General features: G+C 37.5%; 1 protein-coding gene across 1 annotated transcript; it reads left to right on the top strand.

The window, feature by feature from the left end:
• Nucleotides 1-1,293: 1,293 nt before the first annotated feature.
• Nucleotides 1,294-3,733, top strand: LOC149031344 (uncharacterized). Its single transcript, XM_089176283.1, has 2 exons — nucleotides 1,294-1,335; nucleotides 1,595-3,733. The coding sequence occupies exons 1-2, from the start codon at nucleotides 1,294-1,296 to the stop codon at nucleotides 3,731-3,733; spliced, it is 2,181 nt and encodes a 726-aa protein (XP_089032409.1).
• The last annotated feature ends 10,591 nt before the right edge of the window (nucleotides 3,734-14,324 follow it).

Consider the following 14,324-nt stretch of genomic DNA (forward strand, 5'->3'; position numbering starts at 1 on the left):
AAACAGATAGATTCCGACGAATATCCGACTATCGAGCAATTCTTTAATTTTTTAACCCGATATGCGCGTGCGTGTGCTCCGCTGAAAACGTCATCAACGTCCGCGAACCTCGAGCCCCGCGCAAAACGTGGATATCCCGAAACGATGACTTTACGACCGCGAAAGCGACAGGATACCTATACAACGCGTACGTTCCATACTCAGACTCTGGCTAATTGTGTTCTTTACAAAAGAGATGAACATTTTGTATACCGGTGCCCCCGATATTATGACATGACGATACAGGACAGACTGACAACGATTCAACAGTACGAATTATGTCAGAATTGCTTACGGAAGCACCGGGAACCATGTAGAGCCTCGCGTTGTCGGATATGTCACCAGGCCCATCACACGTCATTACATATAGATAATGACGAGCATGAGATCACGAAACAGGAGAGCCACACTCTCGCGAAGAAGGAGACCGCGTCGACATCGCAATGAACCCACCCTCACGCGGCTAACACCGAGTCTCATGTCAATTCGCACGGTGCACCGAATCAATTTCTCCTGAGTATCATGTATCGTGTAAGAAAGGGAGACGGAACTCTCAGACAACGTCGGGCGGTATTAGATACGCGTGCCGCCGCACACTTCATTACTGAGAATTTCGCGAAAGAGTCACACTTACTGATCAAATCATATTCGAGTTCCATGCACGCTATCAACTATACCGGAACTCGATCAAAAGACGTTATCGAGATAACCATTCGATCATTAGACGATAAATATAGGCGGAACTTTTCGCTACTCATCGTTCCTAAGATAACGCGATCGAATTCAGTAAACAAAATAGAAGGCAAAGTCATTATGTCTAAGTTGCGAAACACTATGAATCGTAAAGATATATCGTGCGTGTTCCCTTCGGCGAAGAAAGCCACGATTACAGTCACCTACGCGGTATAGTCAGTTCCGTAATCTCCGGAAGAAATTACACGCGAATATCGAACTCCGGAAGGAATATGAACAGATTACACATAAATACATCGATTTAGGATATATGTCGATCGTCAAAAACGAACCTATAGGAAGTTGCTATCTTCCCCACCACGCGGTTATCAAATCAGCTAGCACGACAACAAAGGTACGGGTCGTATTCGACGCCTCCGCGAAAAATGATAAGAGACTTTCTCTCAACGACACCTTATTAGTCGGACCTACAATACAAGACACATTAGTAGAACATTTATTACGATTCCGGACATATCGGTACGTATTAACAGCGGATATTGAGAAAATGTATCGGCAAATATGGATTCATCCAGACGATCGCCAATATCAACGGATATTTTGGTGACATAACGAACAGATTCGCACGTTCGAACTTAATACGGTAACATTCGGAATAGCGTCAGCACCGTTTCTTGCCATACGAACCATCAAACAACTCGCGAAGGATAAAGGTGCTAATTATCCACTCGGAGCCGAAATACTTAACCGCGATCTATACGTAGACGACCTCATTACGGGAACTGATAATGTCGAAACCCTCGGAAGGGTACGCGATCAGACTATTGAAATGTTAAAACGAGGCGGTCTTAATATATGACAGTGGGCGTCTAACTTCCGACCGGTACTCGAAAATTTAGACATAAAAAACGTCGATGTCGAGCTCTGCTCTGGGGAAAATCCTATTTTAAAGACACTCGGTATTTCATGGAACGCACATCATGATTGTTTAATTTACTCCGTCGCGCCAGTAGATATTCGCGAAAGAATTACCAAGCGACGAATTTTATCCGAAGTCGCAAAGATCTTTGATCCACTCGGACTTCTAGGACCTGTCATTCTAACAGCCAAAATCTTCATCCAAGACTGCTGGAAAACACACATCGACTGGGATGAATCGGTACCCAATACGTTACACACCTCGTGGATAAAGTTCGCAGAACAATTGACATTAATTGACAGTTTAACGATAGAAAGACGCATCACACTCGACGACCCGATTGACGTGCAGGTGCATGGTTTTTGCGACGCGAGTCAATCTGGTTACGGCGGCTGCTTATATGTAAGATCGCGAAATAAATTCGGTAACACATATGTACGTCTACTTTGCGCGAAAGGTCGTGTCGCTCCCCTTAAGAATACCACTATACCACGTTTAGAGCTATGCGGAGCATTAACACTCGCGCGATTATATAGAGAAGTCCGAACTGCCGGCGGATTGAAACCCGACAAGATAACCTTTTGGTCCGATTCGATGATTGTACTGGGTTGGCTGAAAAGAGACTCCAACACGTTAAAATTATACACGGCGAATCGCGTGCGCGAAATACATGAAATCTGTGAAAATATCATATGGCGACATGTGCGATCCGAGGACAACCCAGCGGACGCTTTATCTAGGGGACAACTTCCGCGCGATTTTTTGAGGAACGAGGCATGGTTCCGTGGACCACCCTGGCTCGCGCGACCAGAGACTGAGTGGCCCAACCCGACGGAAGGGGAAATTCTCGAATTACCGGACGTAAAGGAATTGTCGGTATTAACGACGCGAATCGAATCCGGAAATGTATTTCAGCGATTCTCCAACTACGCGCGATTATTGAAAATTGTAGCTCTATGCCGACGATGGCTCAAAACTAACTCGTATAAGGGAGAATTGTCGACGGCGGAAATAACAGAAACAGAACGACGCGTTTTAAAGATCGTACAAGGCGAACAATTCCACGCCGAAAGGGAAAGATTAGAAACAGCGGGGGGAGTCAAGAGCACAAGACTAGCCGCGTTAGATCCGATCCTCGACGAAGAAGGCTTAATTCGAGTGGGGGGCCGACTTCGAAACGCGAATTTAAGTTTCTATGAGAGATGTCCGATATTATTGCCCTCACATCATCACGTCACTGATCTCCTTATCCGAAAATTCCATGAACAAAATTTTCACGCTGGCATGCAGACTACCCTCTATGCTCTTCGACAACGGTTTTGGCTTCTCGACGGCAAGAATCAAGTGCGAAGAATCGTACGTCATTGCGTACGTTGCATTCGATTCCGTGCATCCGGCATCCGATATAAAATGGGGGATTTACCAGGCTCGCGAGTGCAGGAAACCACTGCATTCTCCCATGTCGGAGTAGACTTTTTCGGGCCGATCTACGCGAAGGAAAAGAAATACCGTAATAAGGGTCGCGTTAAAATATACGGGTGTATCTTCATTTGTATGACTATAAAGGCGGTACACATTGAATTAGTCAGCGATCTGACTACGGATGCTTTCTTGGCCGCTTTCAGGCGATTTGTGAGTCGAAGAGCTGTTCCAACTCACGTTTATTCTGATAACGGAACCAACTTCGTCGGGGCTAATAACCAGTTAAGGGAGCTATACGCCCTGATGGAATCGAACGAATATAAAACTAAGGTCCGTGATTTCGCGATAGATCATAGGATATCGTGGCATTTCAATCCACCCCTCTCACCTCACTTTGGCGGTTTATGGGAAGCAGCGGTCAAATCTTTCAAACATCACTCTAAACGGGTCGTCGGTGAACTTCTCTTCACGTATGAAGAACTAACTACCTTCGCGATCGAAATCGAAGCTATTTTAAATTCACGCCCATTATGCCCCATCTCGTCAGATCCGAATGACGTGACAGCACTAACACCCGCACATTTTTTAGTTGGAAGACCTATTACGACATTACCGGAGGAAGATTATGTTCAAACTCCAGCCAATCGACTGTCCTTCTGAAAACATATCACGAAAGTGCGACAAGATTTCTGGCGACGCTGGCATATTGAGCATCTACGAGAACTGCAGAAACGACAAAAGTGGATACAACCCAAGCAGAAAATCGAAAAGGATACCGTCGTCGTTCTCATCGACAAGAATCAACCTTGTATGAGATGGCCGTTAGGCCGGATCGTGAACATACATCCAGGAGAAGACGATGTAGTACGAGTGGTCACCGTGAAGACGGTCCACGGAATTGTCAAGCACAATGTAACAACTATTTGTTCATTGTTAAATCATTGTCTTTAAGACCCAACGGTTCCCTTGTACGTACAAGAAAGTCGCCTGGCCAGCGATAATTCGAGAATGCTGACTAAGTCAGCAAAAATACGCTGAGCGATTCAGCGAATACGTCTAGCGTTATATCATACACAATCAAATGAACATGTTCGATAACTTATACAACTAGCGATGTACTTAACTGATTCAATGACCTAGGTCGAAAGTATTGTAAATCGATGATAATAAGCGCATAACACAACACATGTATTAAGAATATCATTGATCGTTACACTCTCAACGGGGGGAGTATGTACGATCCAAAAGGATCATACGGTAATTAGCAGTATTCAAAATTCGCGCGCATCCACCTCCATCGATTAAAGGTCTCGATCGATACTCATGGTGAGCATCGATCAATTACTAGTAACTACCGAAGCGCCCCTCTAGTCACCCCCACCTCTCGCCTCCCCACTTCTTACACCCAGTCCATACGCCCTGCGGGGCCAGTACAAAAGGACATTCTGTCAGTCCATTATAGAAAGCCTGTGAATACATATCGAAATCAAAGGAGTTAAGTTAAGTTAGTTAAGGAACGTAAGCGAAGCGAACGAGAGGTGAGATCTTTCCATTATATACATTTTATATTGACGGTATTTTCCCGCGTGGTAATACCACGTGGTGGACTCTCATTTTTATAATTAAACAACATCCAGGGTTTTTATGCCGCAAGGCTTTTCCCTGACGAGCCAATAAAAAAAGGCATTGTTTCTTTGTTTGGCTCAACCACGTGTTTTATTTTACACCTCAATCTAATCCTTTATTCTCCACTTCATAGCATATAAGTAATGATCAGAGGAATTTTCATTGAAGAATCTTTTGGTCAGAACAAGAACTTACCCCAATTTTCGATAATAAATTAATTATCAATCGTGACTCTGTTCTTCGATACACATATATTTCAACTGCTAATTGTAACTTCAAAATAAAATTTCTTGGTCGTAGAGTAGATACGATAGAATGTGGAATACAGCTATTTTGAATATGATCGTTTTTAGTATCAGAGTTTTCAATTATTAATAGATTACTTAAGAAAGTTGTTAAACTTGGTGTATTATCTGAAATTACACTTTCTAAAAACTTGCTAGATGGTGCGTACATTATCGTAGTTAAAGTTCAGTACATTGTTTGGTAAAATTTTGGCAGCTATAAACAAAATAGCTTTTTCTTGGCGTTCGTCAAGAGAATTTGCATCGCAGAACCAATCTTTGCAGAATTTCAGAACATTAAATGTTTTGTAATAAATTGTTGGCGATTTTCCACGCTGTTAGCAGCATTAAATAGCAGCAATTAAAAAGTAATCTTAATTAAACAATACATTGCAAAAGTAAAAAAAATTAGCAAACGAGTAAACTTTATGCAAAATTTTACGCTCTATACGCTGGTATAGTTATTTTTTTATTTCGACTAGCGGTTTCCGAGATATTTGCAAAAAACACGCGCAATTTTTGTACTTCCTAAACACCTAGCTCATAACGGATTTCAGAAATTGATTCCTCAAGCCAAAAAACAAAATATTAAAATCGCATCCATCCAGACGCACTTGGTGTATACTTTAATTTCATAGCTATTTTGACTGGACTATTTCTTATAAGAAAACGTTTCTCTCCACACGTAATAGAACTAGATAGGTATTATATCTCCCTTCCCTTGTAATTTCTAAAGTGTAGATGATTTAGATGAAGCAGATGGTTGGTGGGAGGGAGGGAGGGAGAAGGAAAAGGAGAAGGAGAAGGAGGAGATAGATAAGAACCAAGTTTGTGTTCATATGGCTAACGGAAGTATACTACTAGCCAAAATCGAATTAGATGGGGGGGGGATGACAACTGTTCGTCGCAAAAACGCAATGCCGTAAATGGAAAGTGGTTTTAAGGTTCTCTTATATTTTTTCTTTTTTTGTAATATTTTTTTCTTTCCTTCAAAAAGGTTTATATAAGGCTACTTTTATAGGCGGGGGAGGAGTTTCCCTTTTCTTCTCTTTCTATCATTTCTTAATTACTAAATTTTATTTCATTTAATTGTATATTAATGTGGTGAAATAAAATAAAAAAATAAATGTAAAGAGAATGAATTCCTTAAAAAAGTGTTAAAGAGGGAGGAAAGAGGAATGTAATAAAAACTTAATTAATTGAAATATATCTTTTGTATTCAGTTCAGTCATTGACAAACTTTTATGTTAATCTAAATTATTGATCATCAAATTAATTTGTAATGAGAAAAATCAATTTCTGACATTAAAGTTAGTTTTTTTTTTTTTATTCAAAATAATGCTTCCCTTTCGGGACACATGGGGTGCGTCGACACCGTTTTAATATAATACTTATTAAATTACATTATACATTTTTACAAATACACATTTATTAACATCTTCTTTCTGCTACTGACTCTTAACACCGCTCTCTCCTTCTACTTAGTTCTTTCATCCATTCGATTTCCTTTCCTTCTTCTCGCATCAATACTTCTATTCTCTCTTCCGTTTCCGAATAATTACATTCCTTCATTACATGCATTCCTGTTTCTTTCTTTGTCCCACATAATCTGCACATGATCTTCTCATCCTCCTTTATCTAATATCTACTTGCCCTCCATTCATTTCCTAATCTAAACCTTGCCATCATTTTCAGTATTTGTCCTTTACTTTTCTCTTGCAGGTATTTTGTTAGCCCTTCTATACTCCATCTTCTATATTCCCAGTTGTAATTCGATTCTTCTATCCTTTTTTGACATTAAAGTTAGTTAACACATTGACAGCCGGTGACGTACGAGACATTCAACGCCTGAGCGCCGGCACCGTAGCGGCCATTTAACGCCCCAACGCCGGCCGTATTCGCGAATTTCTGATCATTGAAAAGTCCAAAAAAATATTTAAAACATTATATATTTTCGTAAAATAATACATTTTATTTGCATATTCGTCATAAACAAATTAATAGTAAGTAAAAATTTAAACAATCAAAATTATTAATTTATAATTATAAAAAAAAAAAACAGTTTCTCATTTCCTGGTAGATTATTACATATATAACGTAACCTCAAAACAAAAGTTTTAATATTTAACGCAAGTGTGATATTTCTGAAAACACTGTTCAAGATGTAAAGGTACTAAGCATTCAGCACACATAAAGCTACTCTCGCTTCTTTTTTTACCAGCAGCGCAAACTCTACATGGGCGTCGTACGTATCGGTTTTTGGTCCCTGATCCCAAAATTCTGGTAACTTTATGTTTCTTCATATCACCCGAAAGTCTCTGGGGGCTATCAAATTTTGGTGTGCGAGGTGTAGGAACAAGTACAGTACTTGAAGTATCAGAATGCAAAGTACAAGGAGTATGAATTAACACTTTGACGTCCGCACGATTCGTAATTGTTTATTCGCTTGGCGTCGGCAGCGCTAATGCGGATCACTTGACTTCTCGCCGGCCGTTTTCGACATTATCGGGAGATTATATATTGTTAAGTTTTACTAATCTCATCGTTAGTTCTCATAAGTTCTCAACCCTGTTCCCCTACTTTCATGAAATTTCAAAGATTACATATGTAAATAAATACAAAATTTGTTTCTTTTATATATTTGTTTATTTGCATTTTCTTTGGTACTTAGTATTTTTTTCATGTGGTACGCAGCAAATCAGTCTCCAAAATGTAAGGCAACTCCACAAGACTTGCACATTAAGTTTGTTATTTTTCTTTTTTTGTTTTTGGAACATATGTGGCAGTTTCTACGTTTTCTTTTATTCGTTTCGGAAATAAAGACTATTTGGTGATGCTTTATGTGACCGGAAAGTCTGTCAATCAGATCATGATGAGACGCACGCGATGTAGTGACAACTTCCAAGTTTTTCTCAGAAGCAGGTACATTGTCTCTTATCCACGAATCGCACACTTTCATTAAAAAATCGTGAAATCGGAGGCTCTTCTGTTCTTTATTGAAATATTAACATGTACGGAATGCATTAAATAATGCGCAATTAAAAAGGTACATGCAAACTTTTTTTGACCATTTTATAGATTTTCTGTATATAGGGTAATAACTCAAGTATTGGTCTGCCCGATCCACTCCTTTCATGTAATTGTTATAATCTAATACACTTACAGGTTTTTTTATTGTGCAATTAGTTTTTCTACATGTTCGTTGCGTGTTAATCAAAGTGGCATTATGTATTGTAGAAATCATTCGTATCGTTTTAGTTTTCGAAGCTCTTCATACCTGTGCGAGTACTTTACCTTTCCGTTGATGACAAGCTTCAAATACATTGACATTTGCGCGCTTTAATTTTTCCGGAAATCCTCTATTTTGCCTTATGATTCCACAAACTTTAATTTTCTTCTTAAGCAAATTTTCTGCAAGTTCTACACTGTTGTAATAATTATCCATGTAGAGGTGATGCTACTTTCCATAGGAAGGTGTCAATAGTTCCCTTACTGTATTTGCTAAAGGCTGTCCAACGCCGGAATATATCTTGAATGAAGAAATGTATTCCGTAATCGAATCACACATCATCCGAATGAGTATGCCATATTTCGTAATTTTCGACGGATTATAAACTTTAAAATTCAACCGTTCACGCCACGGGATCATTCCTTCATCATTTGAAATGTTTTTACTTGGATTAAAATTTTCATTAAACTTTTTGGAAAAGTAATCAATTATGAATTGCACTTTGAAAAGCCGGTCGACATTATTCGGTGTTGGTTAAAAACGTGGGAAGAGGAGAATGGTTAGGCACACTCCTGAGTAAACGACAGTTCGGAGCTTACTGAATTTAAATTTAAACGTTCACGCGTTTCCACAAGAAAATAAACACATACATGACCGAGTAAATACAAGTACTACTAATACATATTTTTCAGTGTTTACTTTCAATACTCCCACTCAATGAAAAAAATGTTATATTTTAAATACAATGATTATTTAAATGAATTTGTGATTCCACTTTCATACATGAAATAACAAAATTTCTTTCGAGGCAATGCCTTAGTAAACGGATCAGCTAATTGTTCGTTTGTTGGAATATATGTAACTTTGATCTCTTCATTTCTTTCCTTTTCGCAAGTATAGAAAAATTGTGTTTCGATATGTCTTGATCTATTACTCGCTGCAGGATTTTGAACTAAACGGATAGCAGGTTGGTTGTCACAGTAAACAGTAGTAGGTAAATTTTGACTCAATTTTAATTCATTTAATAACTTTCTTAACCAAATCACTTCTTTTGTTACTGAACATAGAGCTATAAACTCTGCTTCTGTTGTAGAAAGCGCAACAGTCGACTGTTTACGTGACGACCAAGCTACGAGTCCTCCATTCAATAAACATAACCATCCAGTCGTACTAATTCTATCATTTAAATCTCCTGCCCAATTGGAATCACTGTATGCAATAAGATTTCCGTCATTTATACGTCCAAAAATTATACCATGATCAATTGTTCCTTTAATATAACGTAATACATGTTTTACACCATTCCAGTGACTTCGATCTGGCATATTAGAAAATTGACTCAACAAACTTATAATATAAGCTAAGTCCGGTCTTGTACCAGTCATAAGAAACATCAGAGAGCCAATTGCTTGTTGATATGGAAAAACTTCTGAATTTTCATCATATAAATTTTCAATACTTTTACGAAATTTAACACCAGGATCTGCTGGAATAGAAAGAGGATTACAATCAGAATGTCTAAATTTTTCTAGAATTTTAGTAGCGTATGCGCTTTGAAACATTTTTAACATTCTCTGTTGTCTGTCTCTTTCTATTTGTATACCAACGAAACATTCAGCCTCTGATATTTTAATCTTAAATGAATCGCTCATTTGTTTCAATAAATCATTCATTTTAGTTTCATTATTACAACAAGTTATTCCATCATCAACATATAGGATTACATACAAAATAATTTCATCATTTATTAAATAATATAAACATGGATCTGTGTGTGATTGTTTTAGACCATAGTCGGTGAAAAATTTATTTATCATTTTATTCCATTGCCTAGGAGCCTGTTTTAAACCATAGAGACTTTTCTTTAAGAGACAAACTCTATCATCTACTTCGAAACCGAAAGGTTGTTCCATGTAAATAGTCTCTTCGAGTTTGCCATACAAAAAAGCGGTTTTCACATCGAATTGTTTCATGTGTAAATCATTTACAGCAACAATTGATAATATAGTTCTTACAGTATCATATTTTACAACAGGGGCAAAAACTTCATAAAAATCAACGCCTTCTTTTTGTGAAAACCCTCTAACTACTAAACGTGCTTTATATTTATCAACTTCACCATTAGCTAAATATTTTCTTTTAAAAATCCAGCGATTGGATATTACATTTTTGTTTTCAGGACGTTGTACTAGAATCCAAGTTTTATTCTCTTCAAGAGATTGTAGCTCTTCATTAATTGCTGCGATCCATTGAGATGCATCATATGATTCTATCGCTTCATACAAAGTTTGTGGCTCACAGACTGAGAGTAAGGCTTCTGCAATTTTTAATTCAGCTTCATTTTTAGCAAACGTTTGTTCAGAAGGTGCACTGATTGCACGTGATCTAAACGGGTAAGGCTCTCTTGGGATAGGTTCCCTTGGATTTCTTCTTTTTGGTTTTTCTTTCTGATTATCAACGTTCTCAAAAACATCATCATTCTGATCATCAATTTCATTTTGCGAATTTTCCTGAATTATAATAGTATCATTTTGGTTAAACTTTTCGTCAAATATAACATCTCGTCTAACAAAACTTTTTCTGGAAACTGGATCGTACACTTTGTAAGCCTTACTGCCATCACTATATCCAATCATCATCATTTTAACAGAATTTTTCTCCCACTTAGTTCGAACGTCCTTTGAAATATGTACATAACAATCACTACCAAATATTTTTAAATGACCGACGGAAGGTTTTGTCTCCAAACCAAAACTCGTACGGTGTTTTTCCTTTCAAAGTATTAGTAGCCGTTCTATTCTTTACATACACGGCTGTCGCAGTAGCTTCAGCCCACAAATACAGTGATATATTTCTAGCATGTAACATACTCTTCGCACATTCAATAATAGTTCGATTTTGTCTTTCGATATATCCATTCTGTTCAGGAGTTCTAGGTGTTGTTAATTCATGTTTTATACCATTTTGGAGTAAGAAAGTATCAACCGCGTCATTACAAAATTCTTTTCCACAGTCAGTTCTTAGTCTTTTAATAACTTTATAAGAAGGATCTTTTTCATACGTTTTATTGAACAATTTACTTCTAGAACTATCAGCTTGCACATCTGTGATAAATTTTCGTAGGGCTTCAAGAACATTATTTTTCTCTTTTAAAAAGTATACATAACAGAACCTTGAGAAATCATCTTTCAATAATAGAAAATAATTGGAACCACCAATTGAACTCGTACTCATTTTACCACAGAGGTCAGCATGAAATAGTTCACCTGGATATTTGGCTCTGACAGCCTCGCCTTGTGGAAAAGAATTTCTGTGTTGTTTACCAAAAACACAGCCTTTACAGAATGGATTTTCTACATTCAAATCTGTTACTTTCATGTCATCTACACATGAACTAGAAATCATTTGACGCAAAGTTTGAAAATTTACGTGGCCTAATTTTTCATGCCAATCCATCAAAGTACCATTAACAATTACATTTGCCTGACTAATTTTAACTGATGGTAGTAAATTTAATTTATATAATTCACCATGTTGCCTTGAACCGTTAACAATTAATTTACCATTTTTATAGAATGCAATTTCTTTACCACCTGGTTCATGAACAACAGCAAAACGTTTTTCACATACACGACAAATAGAAATTAAATTTTTATGAATTCCAGGCGCATACCAAACATTAGCAATAGTATAAGTATCTACACGACCATCAGAATTTTTAACATTTACATTAATATCTCCAGTTCCATACGCACTTACTAAATTTCCATTACCAACTCGAACTTTATAATTATCATCTTTAAACGGAATATATTTTGTATACCAATCGCGCCTAATACAAATATGCTCAGTCGCTCCTGAGTCAGCGAACCATATCTCTTTTACATTAGATTCGATTTCAGCATTAACGCATTCTACATTAAAAAGAAACGTATCACTCTGGTTTGACTTTGTTTCGGCAACTAGTGATTGATTTTTATTCGAATTTTTAAAAGAATTTTTATTTTCTAAATACGCCTTCTTTTTACGACAATCGCGTGCATAATGACCCGGTATTCCACAAAAATGACATTTTCCACGTTTTACGTTATCATTTGAATTCGAATTTTTCTCAGTATTATTATTATTATTATTTATGCTAGCACGTTTAGAATCGTTTTGAAAAAATTTTCTAGCATTATTATGATTATATTTACCACGCGTTAAATACACTTCTTGAGAAATGTCGTTTACATCCTCTTGTTTACGCATATTCAAAAGCAACTCTTCATTTACAAGGTGATCCGTTAGAGTTTCGATAGTTTGTTTATCTTTCGGAACAGCGTACCAAGCAGTGCGTACATTATCAAATTTCGATGGTAAACTCGATAAAATTTTGGCAATAACTACAGGCGATTTTTGTTCCATATCCATATCTCTAAGTCTTTGCGCGAGAGATACAATTTTTGCAATGTGATCAGCCATACTTTCATTTGGCTCCATTTTTGCATTAATAAATTGATTTAATAGTACCTGTATAGATTGGTCGCTTTTCTCAGCATGAATCATTCGTAAACGTGCCCACATACTAGCCGCTGTATGACAATCCGTTAGAAAACGTAGCTGCTCCAATTCAAGACCACGCATGAGAAAAGCTTGCGCTTCAGCGTCCTTCGATTCCCAAGCTGATATGTCGATGTCAGTAGTAGGCTTCGGTGTAGATCCATCAATGTATTTCTTCAATTTGTTTTCAACCATATAAATTTCCATCTGCCGTTTCCATAATTGATAATTTTGACCGTTGAAACGGTGAATATGGTAAACTCTTGGTTCAGACATTATGTCTAGTTCAGAATCACTACTTTCAGTCTCACTCTCACTATTTCTCAAAAATTTCCGATTTCGTCTCCGTCTTCTTGATTAAGTACAGAGAGCTCTGGGCCCATAACCTGTTGGTTAAAAACGTGGGAAGAGGAGAATGGTTAGGCACACTCCTGAGTAAACGACAGTTCGGAGCTTACTGAATTTAAATTTAAACGTTCACGCGTTTCCACAAGAAAATAAACACATACATGACCGAGTAAATACAAGTACTACTAATACATATTTTTCAGTGTTTACTTTCAATATTCGGTTTATTGTTGTTGTCAGAAAAATGTAAAAATGATAATATTTGTCTGAATCGGTTGCGGGACATCGTTTTGCGAAATATCGGTGTTTCTATCAACGGATTTGTTGACCAATAATCATCGATCCTTGCTTTTTTTACATTACCCATAAGAATAGCAAGTCCAAACCATTTTCTCAGTTCGAGTGCCGTAAAATCTACAAATTTAGCATTTTTTTTATCCTGTTTCCTTTTATCGCAATTTTGACTGTAGTACTTGTTGGTCTCATTGCAAATATATTCAAATAAATCGTTCCCAATATATAATCCTGTGATATCCTCGAAGCTTTGCGTATCCTTGGGAAATATGTTTGGACCCGGAGATCCTTCAAATTCATCATTGGTCCTCGGTAAGTCAAAGTCTGACCATTGTGCACTGTCTTCTTCGTCTGACTCTTCCGAATCAGTTGGCAACCGTAGCGCTTGCCGAATTCTTCTTGGAAGTATTTCACTATCCTCCGACGATTCTGCATCACTGTCACTTTTTTGATTTTAAATGTTTTCCAAATCGGCCAAGCCGTCCGGAACGTCAGACAAGACGTCCGCGCATTCGTCAAAAATATTTGTATCCTCTCTTTCGTCTACTATGATAAAAGGGCACAAGAATTTATATAAATAAAAAATTTGATCAATTGTGTAACTTATTGCTACCGAAACAAAGCACCAACAGAAAGCAAAAAGTGCTGTCGCCACCCACAAAACAATGTATTGCACTCGACACCAATGCAGCGTTGCCGGCCGTTGGCCGTTAGTTTGCGCACGTCACCACTGTAGTGTCGCCGGACGGCATAGTGTTAAGTCTTGAGCATTTGCGAATTCCTCGATCCAGGAACGTCCAACAGTATATAAAAATCGTTTATATTTTATAATGTTACCATTTAATTCAGTATATAATCTAAATGCATTAAACATTGCCCAGTTTAAAAGAAACAACACTGTCTTCTTTGTCCACTTTACAGTTTTTTT

The sequence above is a fragment of the Polistes dominula genome, unplaced genomic scaffold (genome assembly GCF_049000335.1).
Source record: "Polistes dominula isolate Pdom_NZ unplaced genomic scaffold, Pdom_raw_medaka contig_6, whole genome shotgun sequence".
NCBI classification, from domain to species: domain Eukaryota; kingdom Metazoa; phylum Arthropoda; class Insecta; order Hymenoptera; family Vespidae; genus Polistes; species Polistes dominula.